General features: G+C 41.4%; 2 protein-coding genes across 3 annotated transcripts in view; both read left to right on the forward strand.

Annotated features, from left to right (window-relative positions):
* Window positions 1-182: 182 nt before the first annotated feature.
* LOC128896118 (uncharacterized) lies at window positions 183-7,721 on the forward strand. The gene is made up of 4 exons (XM_054159325.1): window positions 183-730; window positions 1,062-1,922; window positions 2,004-2,135; window positions 2,431-7,721. The coding sequence occupies exons 1-4, from the start codon at window positions 379-381 to the stop codon at window positions 3,681-3,683; spliced, it is 2,598 nt and encodes an 865-aa protein (XP_054015300.1). The 5' UTR covers window positions 183-378; the 3' UTR covers window positions 3,684-7,721.
* A 4,111-nt stretch (window positions 7,722-11,832) lies between these two features.
* Window positions 11,833-18,263, forward strand: part of LOC128896122 (cryptochrome-1-like) — a 12,651-nt gene continuing 6,220 nt past the window's right edge. The window contains exons 1-3 of one of the 2 annotated variants that reach the window (XM_054159335.1): window positions 11,833-12,164; window positions 16,235-16,959; window positions 17,558-17,809. In XM_054159335.1, coding sequence (XP_054015310.1) covers window positions 16,727-16,959; window positions 17,558-17,809 — 485 coding nt within the window. In that variant the 5' untranslated portion in view covers window positions 11,833-12,164; window positions 16,235-16,726. Of the gene's footprint in view, window positions 12,165-12,327; window positions 12,347-16,234; window positions 16,960-17,557; window positions 17,810-18,263 lie in introns of those variants that run through there. The other variant, XM_054159336.1, reaches the window with a different exon arrangement.

An 18,263-nucleotide genomic window follows, 5' to 3' on the forward strand; every position in this document is an offset into this window, starting at 1 on the left:
ATTCCAAATAAAAAAGTTTGTACCGATTACACCTGCGTTTTAATTTCATATTTTGGTCTCCAAATATCCACCGATACGAACTTGCTTTTCCTTCTTATGTATAAATCTGTAATTTTTACTTTTTATTCGTTATTTACGAACTTGGGCCGATTAGAAGCATACACATGCCTCGCGTGGGAGAAAGCTGCGATTTATTTAAACATATCACGCTACTTATATACGTATTTATGCAGAACGGACGGACATAGGAATATTCCTATGTCCGTGGCAGAATCCGATTCAGATTGGGCCACGAGAGAACGTTCCATTCAGTAAGAGAACCACGGTTTTCGCGATGGTGGCAGTGGCTGTTGTGTTTCCTCGTAGAATGATGGCAAGATGGCGACGTATTTGAAGCGAACGTCAAAACTGTTTGATATTTCTTTGTCACAGCCATCGGTGGATATTAGTCTGCGAGATTTGATATGTCCGGTGTGCTGTAGTATACTGATCGAGCCAGTAACGTTACCGTGTACGCACAATCTCTGTTTAAGATGCCTGAAAGGTACATTCGAGCACAATAGTCTGACCTGTCCTCTCTGTAGAGTACGGGTCGGTTCTTGGCTACGTACGGCGACCAAAACCGAAACATTGATCAATAACGGTCTCTGGGAATTAATACGAACCAAGTTCCCGAAGGAGGTCGAGGATAAATACAACGGCGACGAGGGAGATATCGAATTGGATGCTGGTGAGTTTCCTATGAGACAGGATAAACAAACGTAACATAACCTCTGCGAGAAGCATATACACATACGCGCACTCGTACGGACGTACGTGTGTAATCGTACGTGTATGGGCCACGAATTAATGACAACTGATGCAAACTTACGTCTTCGCAAAAACGTAACCTTCGTCGTATTACGATTTTGAGATCATTTTTAAAAATACCTCTTTCTTTCGTATTCCTAATTACTCCTTTTCCTTTTATCCACCTTGTATACCACCTTATGTACCAATATTTATACGTAAACGAAACCTATAGTTTGACTCTCTGTACATTCTGCACGTGTTTCATACAGGTCTCAACGCAGCCAACAAAATACTTAGTGCAGCTGGTGAGATACGCCGGGAATATGAAGTGCAACTTCAAATGGCTGAGGAGGAAATGCGATGTCAAAGGAAGGCTGAACAGATGGCCAGCGAGGCTTTGATTCGTAAGATTCAAGAGGACGAGCAGCAACAACAGTTGGCTCAATTAGCTCAAGATCAAATGCTGGCCAAGTCTTTGGCGAAGAAGCAAATCGTGGAGAAGCACAAAGACATCTCTAAATATTATAACGATTATCCTAGTACGTCTAATAGTTCTTTCCAAATGTCTAAATTCAATGTCGCCGCTATGGCCGAGGCGAGTCCGCACAGAGCGAAGTATCACAGTTCGGAGTGCGAAAAAGAGACTATTTCGGAGCATCTGGATGGCTCGGGGTTGAGAAGACAGAACATCGCGTTGATATCTAAAATACGCGCGGAGAGATATGCCTCCAGCATAAAGAACAATGACTCGTCCAGCGAATGCAACGATCCTTTGGCTAAATTCTGTTGTCAGAAACCGATTCCTATATACAATGTTATTTCGAGAACTCTGAAGCACCAGGCGGTAACAAAAATGATAGAGCCTTGCACCTCGAATTGTCCCGCGGAGCCTGGAACGTCCTCCTCGAAGATATACGGCACTCAAAGCAAAGAGGAATTGAACGTACCGAACGATGTCGTGAACAGTAAAAAAAAAAGTTTAGGAGTAGAAGTCTGCGTGACTTTGGGCGACGACGACGAGAGAATGGGAAGCGCCGAGAGCGCTGGAAGCCACGACAGCATCAATCAGGAAATTCATCATTTCAAGCCTATCAAGGCTATGCCGAGAACGCCGTTGAAAACATCCACAGGTTCAAATCATATTTTTTAAGTACAACATTGCTTCTAAATCGCTCGCTTCGTTCGGGAAATTATATAATATTGCGTTACAGATGGGAGACAAATAGATCCGAAATTAATTAGAGTCGTTCCTGTCCTTAAAAGGATATCCAATGTTATACCTAAACCTCCGTCGCAGGCACGCTTGAAACGAATTATCGGATGCTCGTGGAGCGCTTTTCGAGGTAAGTTGATTTCGAGACCCTGGGTGATCTAAAAGATATTGTTAACACTTTGCACTCGAGATGCTTTCTTAGCATTCTATTGCCACGAATTCTAAGCTATCGAGATTTGAGAATCAGGTCACCTTTACCTCACCGACAATCATTTTATCGGCACTTCGAGTTCCAAAGAAATTAAACCTAAAGAAACATTATTGTTGATAGATGTGCTGCGTGAAACGTAATGATGACAGACTCACCTCTCCGGTGCAAAGGCTTAATATACGGAACATTTTTGGTTTCACGGTTTCGTTTGTAGGTAAAACAAAGCAGAGTTCCAAGGAGAAAGAGGCGCACAAGGAAGACGCGAAAGGGATCGAACAAAAACCATCAACGTCCTATAACCAGTCTCAGCTCGTCCCAAGCAAACTAACGAAATCCCAAACGCACGACAGCATACGTAAGATCGACTTCGTTTCAGATCCGTCGTTCGAACCTAATAAGAGTTACGCGAAGGGCACGAATAGAATAATTAATGGTACTAAAGTCAGTAAAAAGTTGACGTTAGACGAGCACATGGACGTCGAGAAGATACAGAAATCGTGGAAACCGCACGTGAGGAACGGAATGGTGTGCAAATCGAAACGACAGAGGAACTTGTGGATCAAAAAAGACGCAAGAGGTGCGTCGAAATACGTGGACGACACCGAGGCGAGAAATTCAACTTCGTCGTCCGCCTCTGTGAAGATGAGTTCACCCTGCGACGAGGAGTTTGAGATGCCGGAAGAGGACGTAACGATGGAGAACATCGCTGAGAGAATAAAGAGGCGGAAGGTGAATGATAAAAAGAAAGGTAGAACGTCTTCCTTAAATTTGGAGCCGGAGGTCGTTGCGAAGAGGAGTACGAGGAAGCGATTGTGCAGGAAGGAGGAGCTCGAGTACAAGATGACCGACGACGTCACGGTGCAGAAGAGGAGTAGAACTAAGTTTACCAGAATCGCCTTATCGAAATCGAAGCAGCGACGAGCGTGTCGAGCGAAACAGTCCAGTACGGAAAGTTCCGAGAAAAGCGACGCCTCCGTGGGCTCGACGTGCAATATCGCCAGAAAGGCAACGCGTAAATCGAGACGCGCAAACAGTTCTTCCGTAAACAGCGAACAGGATAATAATTACAACTCGTCCGAGTCTTGCAGCGAAACGCAGGAATGCGTCACGGAGAACAACAACACCACCGAGTTGGAAATGAATCTGCAGAAAGGCGCGCTCACGGACGAGGAGATCATCAAGGAACAGGAACGAATGGAGCGACTGGTTATACAAGAGAAAGAGGATTTCGAGCTGGCGCAGAGATTGCAAGCGAAGTTCGACGAAATGGAAAGAATAGCTGGTCGCACCAGGCGTTCGAAAAAGGCGATCGAGAGCGAAACGGTCGAGTTGGACTTGTACAAAATCAACGTTGGGAGGAATGTACAGAAAGCAATGGATCCGCATACTGCCAAACCGTCGATTCTGAATCATACTGTCACCACCGAGGCTAAGAAGCGCGGTAGACCTCCGAAGCGTGTGAAATAAAATCAGAATACCTACCCATTGGTCGTTGCATCTGAACTGCGAACCCTCCAAACGGATGTTCCTATAAATTGTAAAGAAACGAAGAGGTTTGAATTTCTCCTTGTACAATACTTTACGTATCTTAATCGAATTATTTTGCGTGGCATCAAATGCGTACCTGGATATATTAATGCGGCCGTAACGTGAAAAGTGAAAAAACAGTCGAAGAGGCAATCGATGCGTTATAGAAAACGAAGCAAATTAACAAAAAGAAAAAAAAAAGAAAAAAAGTTTACATATTTAACAAACGGTATGTAAGACACATTTTGCAATATTTCTCGGTGTGATTTACCATTCGATGCTATCTTTGGAAGCGATTGTTCCAGGAAACCGAGCTTTCCCGCGGACATTTTTATTCTCTTAGCTTTTTTAGACGAGAAAATAAAAGAAAAGGAAAAAAAACGGCAATCGATGGAAACCTAGAGTCGACCAGGAGAAGGGTCGGGTCGACTCGTGAGATTAAAATTATAGCTTTAAAAGTTACTACGTTCAAAGAAAGAAAGACAACAACAAAAAAAAAAGAATATACGCGAACGAAAAATACAACAGTATTTTATTAGCGCGTATCCTAACGAAACAAACGAGTATGGTTTAAGATCTTTTGCTAACGTCGTTCCGGGAATAATATTACTTCCTACGATAGACGAACAGGATGCTGAAATGTAACGACGAGCAATTTATGACCTAAACAGGAGTAACGTTACAAAATGTTTGCGCTTGCCAAATTCTTTGGATGGAAATAATGCAGTTTGGTCGGACGGTATGTTTTACTCATCGATGAAACGAAAAATGGTAAAAACAAGAAGTGTAAGATATATATAAAAGAAAGTGGATCAGTGTAAACGACGATCTAGTTCCATTTCCAGTTACTAATCAGACGAATAGATATATGGACCCTTTCTCCCAGGAGAAAGAACCGAACATTCTTCATCCAAACGTTAGCGATTAAAATAATTATCATAGAAGAACACGAGCAATGTAATTAATAAGTCTATTTATAAGAAACTTGCGTTTATATTTCCATTCATCGAGTTAGTAATTGCAAGTTGAAACGGACGTTCGTTTACGCTAATTTATTTTTTCATTTAACGACCAACAAACCTTGCGTCTGCTTATAATTTTTTCGTTTCGTTGGCAAATAAAATACAGCATTCCTATGATCGCACTGCATTGTTTTTATTTGAACAAGTAATACTTCTTTCGCCTCGTAGAAACGTTTACCGTGGCGTTGTTTATAGCGGCCTTGATCGACGTGCTACGAAAAATGAATTTAACATTTAGAAACAGAACGATCGCGAGATACGCGGGAATTCAGAAGCGTCGTTAGAAGATGGTGTAAAAGAAAATCTGTTTTCCATTTAATCGTAGAGTCTCGTGGCGTTCTCGATTTATCGAATCGAACGTCGCACAGACCGGTATATTTTTTTACAGGCTAACCTCGCGTTACGGACCTATGACGCTGTCGGTCTTCTTTTCCGTATTTAACCGTTAAGCGACAAAAGACGTTTTTATACACTCTCGGAGGGCTCATCGAACGGTTTACGACGGAGATGGGCGAAACGTTTGTCTAGATACAAATTTCGTATAACGAATATACGATCAACAATTTTTGTATATTTTATTTGCTGGATAATAATCACGTGGTCTGAATCGTGCAAGAAAATCATGTTTGACGAGTACAAATTTATTCGAATGAAGTATTCGAAGTATCGCCCATCTCTGGTGTTATTTGTGAGATCGTGGTATTAACGTTTTTATATTGTTCTTGCTCCGTTTTATTCTCTGTGCTCCCGTTGTATTTTGTGATAGTGCCGTAGTAGTTTCTGAAATATGCGTGCTTGCCGTAACGAAACTAAATTGCGACTCCGCGTCGTTACTCAGCCGATCAGTCGTGTACTCTGCCAAACGTGGACTAACCAAACCGTAATGGGACTTAGAACAGCGTTTCTCAAACTGGATGATCGTATCATTCATACGATTCATACATCGTCTGTTATTCTGTTTTCGTTTTTCTTTTATTGAATCAATTTTTACAATGCAATAAGTTGTAATTCTATTCTACGAACAAAGACAATTGAACTATTTATAAATAGTGTCCAAAGGAGTGAATAAAATCAAAAGGAGTTCACTAATCTATTTGTATGCATTTCTTCAGTAAACGATCCTTTGGTTATACGTACATTTTTTAAGCGCAACTGTACGCTCCTTTTTTAAAATAATTTTTTTAATATATATATATAGTAAAATGACGATAATTAAATTTTACTTCGAGTCAAGTTTGAGAATCGCCGCGCTAGAATTTGTAAACGTTGTTTCGAAGTATTTCTTTCACCCCGCCCCGTTCTCGGTTTCCCTTTATTTTTTAACCGTACTTTAACTAATCGACGTTAGATAGACTAATATAGATTAATCTTAACCGAAATCTCGAGTCGCGGTCATCGTCGTGCTTTTCGTTGGCGGGACGAGCGCGACGACGCGCCATCACAGCCATAAACTATATTTTGTTCGAGCGTCGAACGTGTAGAGTCTACTAATTGTTATTTAAATAGAGATTATACGATAGTCCCCGGACGAATTGATAAAACGTCGACGGAGCGCCGGCTCGTTAACTTCGACGATAATTCGAGGTCGCGACATTGACGGTGCCAACCGCCATCTTCGTTATTTTTCCGGCCGGGAACGAAGAGTCACAAACCGCAGCTGTTTATATGCCGAGTAAAAGTCGGTTGTACGTCTGGTGATAATGGTTAATCGCGCGACAAATTTCACGGCTCGTTGGATTTGCTTTTTACTCCGTCGATAGAGCGATAGTCTTTCACCCGTTTTCTTTTTTTTTTTTTTTTGTACGAATAGAATGTTTACAATTAGATATCGCATACTAGTTTACACGCGCACGGGTACATGGGTGTACGTATATTTACGTATACAGGGTGATTGAGAGGGAGACTTAAATATTTATAATTGAAAATAGCAGAAAATTTCATTCGAAGGTTGTAGTAGGTTGTACTTCGAGTCATAGGGCTTAACATCATTTTTCTTTATTGAAAAGAAAGATGAAGTCGACTCCAGTTTTTCGTGAAAATGAATACTTTCGAAGAATTTTTACAGCAATAAATTCCCGAGTTAGTTCTAAATACGTAGAACCTTCGAAGATCGAGTCTGCAAACGTGCACGATTCGAAATGTCTTTTATCATTTTGCGATCCGAGGCTTCGTTATCGAGATATACACGGTTGAAATTTACAGGTGTGACTTCCGGCGCGTTAAACTCAACCGGAAGTCACGCCTGTAAATTTCAACCGCTGATATCTCGATGACGAAGCCTCGGAGCGCGAAATGTTGAAAGTTTTTTTGTGAAAGTGTTTGAAAACATTCTATATACGAATGTCTATGTATATGTGTACGTATATGTGCACACATGACCGTGCGCGTGCGTACGTTTAAAAGGAACGCATAATTGAGATACTTCTGCGAGGATAATTAAATAGTCGATATCGAGATCGGTCCGAAATACGACTCGTCAATGCTAACCGTACTGATAAAACACGCACCGGCGAGAGGATACACTGCGACAGGTGTATGGAATTAAAAGTGGAAGAATAAAAAATAAATAATAATAATAATAATAATAATGAATTTACCTATAAGACGTACGAATGTATAGAGAAAATATTTACTTATAGATTGACTAAAAGATAGGGTCGATTTAATATGTATTGTATTATTGAGGGAATGACGAAGATATAAGTAATAGGTCTAAGCTCGAAGGACGGAAGAACGAAATGTAGAAAATAGTAATAAACGCACGTTCGCGCTCTCGCGCGCTCGCACACACGTACACACACAAGACAGGCTACATGGAATTTTAAAGAAAAGAGGTCATTTTTATATACGTTGCACAGTTTGCGATACGAGGAATGTATCGGGAGCAAAAACGACGGTTCTCCCTGGTACGTTTTATATGTGAAAAACTAATAAACAACCTGTAATTATTCTACGACACCGTCTCTCCACTTTATTTTCCATAATTATTAGACTGCGGATCTTTATGCATTTACAGGATATTTGAATGCGAAAGAAACTACAAAATGCAAACGATATGTAAGAATATAAAAAAGATTGAAAGTAAAGTTCACGTTATGATATTTGCAGATTTAACTAAATTACTACTTAGGTCTAATTAGGCCTACAATTTTTGTAAGCACGTTCGCGAAGATTTTATTTTGCATAAAGATCCGCAGTCTAATAATTATCGACTGTATTATTCCTACTTATTTTTGACAGAGATGGACAGAGATACTCCCGGCCGGATAAATAGTTCTAACGATGAAAAAACTTTGCAATTCGAATTACAGAATATTTGAAACGGCTGCGTCAGTTTTATTCGTTATCTATGATTCGATTAAAGTTTTGCTCATCTCTGTAAGACGCTCGCAAAAGTTTCAACACGACTCGATCGAGGCTCGATGCTCCTCGGAAGTAAGTAGAACTGCTTTTCTTTCTTCGAACGCTTATAGAGGAAGATATCAATACCAAAGTATCCGTTACAAGTTGAATCTTACGACACTTCTATCTAAAAAAAATGATCCTATGGAATTTTGTGGATACAAATACGGTATTGTCTCGAAATAATCTACTATAATTTACTGGCTGCTCCCGAACGAGTTGCTTATTTCGAAACAGATATACGTTCGGCTTGACTTTGTTCTCGAGTGTGACGAGGGCGAACCCGTAGACAAAACAGGGGGCACGGGTGTTATTCTTTGGAGAATGATAGAAGATAACATGCTTTCTCATTTTAGCGCTAGTAAAATCGAACGAATGGAACGTATATGTAGATACAACTGACAGTAGTATTCGAAGAATGCACGCTACAGAGAAAGAGAAAACGTTACATATGTTCTGTGCTCTTTCCACTAAGCTGTTCAGTCGGCCATGATAGATTTATGGCGTCTCGTTTTCTTGTCGCTTCTTGTCGGATCTCTCACTCGGCGGGCGACGAAATAAAAAGGTGGGGATAGCGAGACAATACTGTAAATCTACTTTCTGGTATATTTTCTCCATCTATTCATAACTTTCACCACTCCTTCGATAAACAATTAGTAGATTCAGTTGCAATAAGCTACCATTTTTATGCATCTTTTAGTGTCGATATGATACTTTGTTACTCCTGACGCCGCCATTTTGAAGGAAGCAGAAAAGGAAAAGCAAGAAGACAAATATTTTTATGTACTTCGAAATCTGTCTAATAAACGCATTTCAACAGACGTCCTATAAGTGTAATATGTTGTAATGTGAATGTTGAATGAATGTTAATATTTAAAACCACTAGACATGTTTATACGTTTAATAGTTGTCAGTTATATTTGTGTTAGTAATTTATTGATTATTCATTCATTTTGTATTTTGTATTGCGATTTGATTTTGTCTATGATATGTTGTCTGTTGTCTTCGAATTTTGACAGTTTTACGCCGAACCTCGAAATAAATATCCTTACATAAGTTTCATGATTCCTAAAAAATAAATTCACAAAAAACTATCCAATTGGACTGACCCTCCAACGTGGATTCGAAACATGTTTAGTCAAACGGGTTTAGAACAAACGGAGAAAAATGGTTCGATCGCGGTGTACGTTTCAATGATCGATGCGTCAGCGCACGACAGTCATCTGCATCGCATTACATCATCGCGATCCACGCAGCGCCGTTGAAAAATTGGTAATGCGTATGTATGCGCGCGACAATTCGGTCAAGGGTACCGCAGAGGTAAATATCCTTAGGAGACTTATATAACCTGATTTCACGAGCTGTAATCCGCGGACTTTTTTCCTCGCGAAATTTTATTCGAATAACGTACAGCAATTTATTCTCGACGCTCGTTGGATCGAATTGATAATCGCTTTATCGACATCTTTTCATATTTTTCTTTGAAGATTAAGAATGTATTTAATCCTGTGAGATTGTCATCTAACGAGAAAATAAAACGACGCACAGTCCGTCGAACTGTGAACGAAAGTTAAAAAATAAAAATTTGTTTTTCTTTGATTTGATTATTTAGACTTGGTTTGTAAGTGAAATTAATTTTAGTCTGAAGTTATCTTTCAACAGGATACGTACTTCTTTAAACAAAATTAGTATTTTTTTTTATAATGAATTTGAATTTTCGTGGTAAGTTAGCCCTATAATACTAATACTTAAAACTACTTTATAGCAGTTTTATAAAGTTTTAATAATACATGTAAAATGAGCGATTTGCACTAGTTAACATTTTAGTTTTGAAGTTTCCTTTGTTTTACTTAAAAATTAATTTTTTCGAAAAGGCTGAAACGATCTTTTCCCGGCTTGGCTTAAAAAACGTATTAGGTAGCCTACTTTAACATAGTGACAGAAATTCCTGCCCCAATCTGCCCCCATTTTAGAACCGAATGATTGAATCACCGAGTCACGATGTCGATTCCGACGATTCGGCCTAAACTATTTTATGTGTAGATATTATTTAAAATTACGTGTAGATATTATTTAATATTAAATTTCTCTATTATCTTTTTAAAATTAATTAATTAATTAATAATTGTTTAACAAAGATTTTTGTTAAATATTATGTAATAAACTTTTTCTTCATTGTTTTAACATACTTATTTATTTTTTTTTACCTTTTTTATCAAGTAGAATATTTTTGAATACTAATTTGATTTTTTTCCTTATTTCTCATATACTCATCACACTGTGCGACGGGAAAAATAAGGTCGTTGGCGAAACGCGAATCGCCCCAAAAAAAGAGAACCTTACAGCAATCTCAAGCGAAAGCCATAGTTCGCGCGGTAAGAGATATGAACTTATCGGCCATGCTATCAGGACTTATAAAACTTCGACGTTAAACATTTTAAAAGTTCTGCAGCGTTCACTGTTCGGAACCTCCGCTCGAGAGAGAGAGTTACCGTGAATAATTGCGACACCGTTCGCATACCCATCGTACTAGTCGCGTAAAATGGCAAAATAGTAAGGCGATGCACTTTCCCCGTAACCGCGTTCAACTCGTTACCAGGTTACCACTCGTTACTTCCACATTCCCGATGGATCGTGTGTTTCATAATGCGTTGGTAAACGCTTCGCGAATCAACCTAGTGTAAGAAGCTTTATCGCCGCGTCTAACGCTTCGTTTTTGTTATGGATGACAATAGCAATACTGGAACCTGGAGATTGCATAAAAATGAAGCTATTGGGAAATTGCAAATTAGGAAATGCACTGAATTATATAATATGTCGATAATGGAAGATTAACCTCAAATCTATGGTCAGCGCCATCGACAGCAATACGTCCAAGTTCCTTATCGAAACAGTTCCCATTGTTCACGTTAGATGGCGCCACAGAGCGCTGTATATCGGTACTGCAGGTAGCTATGCACATTCAAAATCTGTATGTTTGACGAGATTACCATCCTTGTGCAATCGAGATGAAATATTCTTTAATTCCTCTTTATAAACAGATAGAAAGTATAAGCTACCTAATTTGGCCCTGTTTCAGTTATGACGTAGTAAAGGGCATCGAATTTCGCGTACAAAAATTAAATACATTATTCCCTATCTCGAATTCAGAAAAAATTGTAACGACACCTATTCAATTGAATCTTTATCCGTTCCATACGTAATACTTCCACTTGGATTCGAATGCCTTACGAAAGTATTGACGAAAAGACTTTGAGAGACTTTGCAAGAAAGCGGAAACCTCGAGAGGTACAGATACCGATCCCAAACAAAAAGCAAAAGTATTTCGACGATTTGACAGTCTGCTGCGTTCGCGATGCAAATAGTAAATTATTCTTACACGTACGCTTTGAAGGAACGTGTGAGTAAACGCGAAAAAACAGAGACACGTATATTGAGCGAGGGAGAGATCGTGGGCTCTAGGGAGGAAGGATGGAGTGCAACTTGCATTGTGCAAGCGAGAGGTACGATATGACAGGACAGGACCACGGCGGTTGCAACGTGACCGACGTATCACGTGATCAAGTTGGCCAATTGGAAGGTTCGCGGTGATCGTAGTCACGTTGCACTCGGCGTGGCACGGGGCTCCCCTTGCTCTTACACGCTGCCTCACCTTCTCCATGCTTTGCTTTTATGTTGCACGTTCGCATATGCGAGCCACCGTTCCCTCTGCGTGGCGTGTTTTCATCGTCGCGAAATCAAACGGTGTTTTTCCACTTTATCGTTCGATTGATACGAGTGCAGCGACGGGACGATGCCACCTCTACCGCGATCATTGTGCGACGAATACCAACCGATGTGAAACCCGTTGGCGGATAATCGAGACGTGTGCGCGTGTTTTGCGTGCCTGCCTGTGTGATCCGTAGTCGTTTCGACTCGATAAACCTGTCGGGTGCATCGCAAACAAACCGCGACAGTAATCCGCGTTCAAAGAGAATGCTCGCGATAGCTTACGATTGTAAGTATTCGGCGGATAGTGGTGGAGAATCAACCACGACGTGACTACCAATTTTAAAAGCTGTGCGACTATACTTTGCGGGGGCCCGAAGCTAAAACCTCCTTAATCGCACGACAGATTCGCCCCTGCTGGTAAACACGCGCGAAGTCGGATCTCGATCGACACGCCGTTCTGCTCTGTTGGTAATCGCGAATAGCACCCGTCGATAATAGGATTAATATTCGCGAACAACCTTCGAGTATTTCGGGCTTCTGGTTCAGATTTTAGACTGATTCTCTGAGTACACATTATTGTTCATAGGATTAAAGAGGACTAAATTAAGTGGCTATTAGTAATTGACTTGTGCAACTTATCTCCGTAATCTACGCAATCAGTAATGTCATTGCCAAGGTTATCGAATAATCGAAGCGAAATGAAAAGCACGTTGGATGCATTCAGTGGCGTAACAGAGGGGATGCACCACGTGGGCACCAATATGTTTTTTAATAAAAATTCTAAACGCGTCATATTTACATAATATTTAAAGAGCTCAGTCGTACATACTGATATTTGGGTTTCACGATCACTGGTTACGCCACTGGATTCAAAATTACTCCGAATTGCTAGATTAGCCCCGAGGTATTCTGTTTTATCGACGGGAACAGTGATTAAGAGCTACTGACTCGGTATTATCGAGACGTAATAGTTACGTCACGGACAATCAAAAGAAAAGCGATTATGTTACCGGGTCAGCGTGACGTGCACGCGTTTATGCGTCGTTTATATTCGTTTTCGCGATTATCGACGCGAATGGAGATACTAATTGAGACATCGACAACCGCGTGACGGTGTTTGACAATGTATTGAGTTTGTTTGAAACTCTGTTTGTTTGTTTTGTCGTGTACACGAGCTACATAAAAATGACTGTCGTTAAACTCGACTTCGTTTTTACTTATCTTCGCACTTTCAAACATACTCTTTCAAGAGATTCGTCTCTAAAACTACTCTGTCGATTACATTCGAACAGAGACATTCGAACAGACTTCGAATCGTCCCATTTCCGTTGCGAATGTTAGACGTCTCTCAGAGTAGACCCGAGTAGACCGCATGATTTTCGCGTACTCACCAATTCTTTCTCCTCGTTTCCATCGCTCGGAACGCGTACTCCTCGGTTAATTGGGAAACCCGATCGCCCGGTCATCGCTGAGAATTATCCTCGAGGCTCGAGACCGGTGGAGCGTGCATACTAGGTTAAGTAAACAACCGGCGAACTCGCGACGCGAACTGCGCGACCCTGTTGACGCACTTGGGATCAAAACTTAGGGGAAACGAAAAAGAGAGTAAGAGGGGACGCAGAGAGATTCCGATTTTCGCAGGGGAAACGTCCCGTTACCCCTATTATTTACATTTTCCAGGATCGTCGTGAAATCGCGACGTGTCTAATTGCCGACGCGGCTAACTGGCGCTCCGCGATTTAGCGCGCGCGGGAAATTTAAACGCGTTTTTTTTTCCTCGCGAAGAACAATTCTAGTAATTAAAAAATAGTAATGGCATTACCTTGTACATACTACGTATATTACGAGGAGTAATAATAGTTCCATTCGAGGAGCACAGTCGAGCATTACGAAATTATTCTTATTTACGAGATCGTTTCGGTTAAATGCAAACGCTACGACGAAAATATGCGCGTGTTTATAATGTATGCGATATTTTGTATAATATACAGGGTGTCCCAACCACCTTAGTGATACAGCGCTCTAACTCCAAAACCATCAAAGTGAGGCTCATGTTTCAGGGAAAAGGAATTTTTGTTAAGTTTGTTATTTAACGAGATATGCTGATCAAGTTTCGTTTGTCAAATGAAACTATATATTTTTTTCTTATATCATGCGATAGTGCTTTTCAAGACGAATTCATTAAGCTTTAATGTATTTACCCGATTTTTATTAGTTTTGAAGATAGGACGCTTCAAAGTTTGCTAATTTTCAAGGAAAAACCTCGGTTCGGCCCCGGGCGGTCCCATTGATGCGGTAAGCATCATGGGGTTCTTGAAATCCATACGGAGGGTCTCGCTTGGGATTCCAGGCCCAAGGAAGGAAAACAGGAAAAGTATTACCTACCTAGAAAATTCTCGGCGCTACTCAATCATTTTTCCGTTCCATTTGAAAAACGAAACTTGACCATCATATCTCGGTAAATAACAAAGTTAACAAAAATTCCTTTTCCCTGAAACATGAGCCCCACTTTACCATGCAATTTCCATATTTGACATTTTTCATTCGGCCGATAGTTTTGGAGTTAGAGCGCTGTATTACTAAGGCTGGGACACCCTGTATATGGTATGCTTCGTGTAGTCTTGGACGATTTTTTTTTAATCAAAAGACGACGCGCGCCAAAGAACCTGACACGTAAATGAAACTTCTCGTTTCGAGAAACGCCGGCATTACAATTGCATAATACACGTCTATATTCGGCCGTGATAGAGAGTGAACGGCAGTTGCGTAATTCGACCCGGAATTAATCTGTAGCTAACGAAGTTGGACGAAAATAAAAATCCTGTCCGGAACTTTATTGTTTGCTCCGCGTTTGACCGTCGACGCGTCTTTTATTTCCGCGGTTTTAACGACATCTCGAGCCCGCGAGGACGAGCATAACCAAGAAACGGAGGAAACTTGTACAGCGTTGCGCGACTCCCTGTGGTTGTTGTTCCTCGAATTCGTATAAATACGATGGCCCCGATGATCGATACCGCGCCTATTCATCCTTTCCCGCGTATCGAGAGCAGTCAGAAACTTTCTGACGAATTAATCTAACCCTTTGCACCCGAGATGGACTCTCGAGAGAAGTTGCGAAATTTGAATTCTCGTAGAAATAAAGTTCAGCAGGGAGTGAACTTATCCTAATCACAGTGCAATATTCTATTTTAGTACAAAAAAAAAAAAAAAAAATACATGTATTGAGTAACCTCCTCCTTTTCGAAGTCGTTAAAAAATGGTTTCAAGGGTCGAAATAATTCTGGTTGGAACCCAGAACCCTCGTTTTTGCATCGAGATAAAAAATGGCGCCGTTATTAGACTTTCGTGGACTTTATTTCTGCAAAAATTCTCATGAGAGAGTTTTATCTAGGGTTCCCGAGCTGTGTGTCCCCACTGAAAAATGTCATCGAGCCTAAAGGGTTGGTTAACCTTTTATCGAGCAGAACTCCATTTTTCTCACTTTTTTTTTGTGCTCGATAAAAGGTTAACCAACCCTTTAGGCTCGATGACATTTTTCGGTGGGGACACACAGCTCGGGAACCCTAGATGAAACTCTCTCATGAGAATTTTTGCAGAAATAAAGTCCACGGAAGCCTAATCACGGCGCCATTTTTTATCTTGGTCCAAAAACGAGGGTTCTGGGTTCTAATCAGAATTATTTCGACCCTTGAAACCATTTTTTAACGACTTTGAAAAGGAGAGGGTTACTCAAACTCCATTTTTCTCACTTTTTTTGTGTATCAGCCTAGCGATTTAAAAATACAAAATTCCCACCCTTACTTAGTGGTAACAACGATTACCGATGACCTACAGTCGGTGAAAGAAGTATTCGTACAGCTGCCGATTTAAAATAAAATTAACAAGAAAAGAAGTAGACGCGAACGGTGGAACAGCGAGTAGCGGAGTCGACTACCACGCTGAGAAAGCCCGGGTTCGAATCCCGGGCCCGGTCCACCTAGTTTTTTCAAGGCATGGACTAACACAAAAGTATAGAACAAGTGGTTTAAAGACAAAGTTTAATGGGAAAAATTAGATAATACGGCAAAGAGAGGTTCCTGTAAGGAAAAGTATATCACAAAAAAAAAGAAACGAGAGGTTACCATTAAAAATAATAAACTCTAATTTACGCAAATTCTACTCTAAAGATATATAGGTTAATTATTAACCACTCGGATAGCTGTTCATTAATTATTTCTTCCCCTAAAATTTATCAATAAAATATATGAAGCGTCACTTTGAATTCCTGTACGAATACTTGTTACACCGACTGTATAAAGGGTTAATCATCGAATTGCCTTCATATCTAGATTCCAGAAGATTGTATTTCGTCCACAGAAACGTTCGCCATTTCCCCGTGAACCATTCATCCGGGTATCGCCGCGAGGAGGATGTAGTCGCGCGCGATATGAATCGACGACAGACGAAGACGATCCTCCAGAGAGCGCGACTTCTTTTTCCCCGCACCCTAAACAGCGAAAAGGATTGAATCGAGGGAATAGTAGATCGATCGAGCTTGGTCCCGACCTTGATGACCTAAAAACCGGCTCTCGGCTCGGCGGAATCGATTCGTCAGGATGACGGTACTCGGAGGCTGAGGACACCGTTCGTGCAAGGTCGCGGAATCCGTCCGGAAAAACTCTCGTACATCGAATCGTCCAGAGAAACGCGTACATCGGGTCGAAGGGAAACTAGAGGTCGAGAAGTGAACGGGGAGGTTCGTTAATTGCTCAAAAATGCGCTCCGATAATTGAGCGTTATTCGTCATCGCAATAGTGACAGAGGAGAAGACGGATCTGGGTGATAAGAAGAGATTGGAAAAGAAAGCGAATGGTAGCCGAGAAAGGGAAGATGACGGGCAGCCGTAACAGGGAACTGAATCCGGAAGCGGCTGCACGAGGCGATGGAGGCAAGCACACTGTCCACTGGTTCCGGAAGGGTCTCAGGCTGCACGACAATCCGTCCTTTAGGGAAAGCCTGGCTGGAGCCACCACCTTTCGGTGCGTGTTTGTCTTGGACCCGTGGTTCGCTGGGAGCACCAACGTGGGCATCAATAAGTGGAGGTGAGTGCACCACCTCCTCCCACCACTGACGACAGCCTCTCCAAGAATTAATTGTAAAGGTCAGACGTTAACGAAAATAAATCTGGAGGAATTCGTTCTCTTACGCGTTGACTACTCATCTCAAAACCGGAAATGTGAGAAGCTGGGACGATTCTGAACGACAATTTCCTTTGCAAAATTGTCGTACGATCCTTCGTTTTTGAATTATTAAAGAAGAAAAATAAATTTGGAGGGAATTCGTTCTCCTACAAGTTGACTACCCGTGTCACCCATCTACGAAATCATCATCGGGGTGTCTCAGAGTCTAAAAACCGGAAATGTGGGTAGCTGGGAGGATTTTGAACAACAATTTCCTTCGACATCTTCACAAATGAAATTTTTGTTCAGAATCGTCTCAACTACCCCTCATTTCCGGTTCCGCTAATTCCGTGACACCCTGTATAGTCGCTGCCGTCATCCTCGTTATCACGTATAGTTATAGCCATCATCATCGCCACCATCGTTCATCGTCACGTCACAATGATCTTCCTCGCTAACCTCGAAGATCACCGAGCACGAACATCAGATCGTATCAGAGAGGTTCTCGCCTATTCGACAGGTTCCTGCTGCAGTGTCTAGAGGACCTCGACTGTTCCCTGAGGAAACTGAACTCGCGACTGTTCGTGATAAGGGGCCAGCCGGCAGAGGCCCTCCCCAAACTGTTCAAAGAATGGGGCACGACGAACTTGACGTTTGAGGAGGATCCGGAGCCGTTCGGCCGCGTCCGGGACCATAACATCTCGACACTCTGTAAGGAGCTTGGTATCTCGGTGGTCCAAAGGGTCTCGCACACTCTCTACAAGTTGGACGAGTGAGTCCAAGCACCTTTGCCCAATCAACGTCCAATTTACCACCGCGAGTTTGCTCTCCCTCGGTGTTTGCGATCGCCGCTGGACAAGCCCGCCGTTTCTCCAGCGGGAGTCGGATGCCTTGTTCTGTTTGCTTTTCTTTCTGCTCGGGGTGTTGGAAGCGGTGGCGTATCGCACCCTCGTTAGGTCTTCAGACGAAGCGAAGTTTCCAGGCTCCGAGGAAAAAGATGAACAGAGATATTTATTTTTTGAGGCTTGGAAGTTCTTTCTCCTTTGAATTTGTTTTCTGTTCTGCAAGATTCTTTAAGGACACCTCGCTTGATACAAGATGAGTACTCCAAAGAATAAATAGGGCTAAGTGTAACTTGGGTCCTCAGACTAAGTGAAGATTGGAGGCTCTAAAGATGAACAGAGAATTTATTTTTTGGGGCTTGGAAGTTCCTTCCTCTTTGAATT

Source organism: Hylaeus anthracinus, unplaced genomic scaffold (assembly GCF_026225885.1).
Source record: "Hylaeus anthracinus isolate JK02 unplaced genomic scaffold, UHH_iyHylAnth1.0_haploid 5, whole genome shotgun sequence".
Taxonomy (NCBI): Eukaryota; Metazoa; Arthropoda; class Insecta; order Hymenoptera; family Colletidae; genus Hylaeus; species Hylaeus anthracinus.

Excerpts from the sequence above, each read along its gene's own strand:
- LOC128896118 (XM_054159325.1), top strand. The coding sequence starts at position 379 with ATGGCGACGTATTTGAAGCGAACGTCAAAACTGTTTGATATTTCTTTG. Across the intron at positions 1,923-2,003 it reads GCCGTTGAAAACATCCACAG|ATGGGAGACAAATAGATCCG; the intron begins GTTCAAATCATA and ends ATTGCGTTACAG. Across the intron at positions 2,136-2,430 it reads CTCGTGGAGCGCTTTTCGAG|GTAAAACAAAGCAGAGTTCC; the intron begins GTAAGTTGATTT and ends TTTCGTTTGTAG.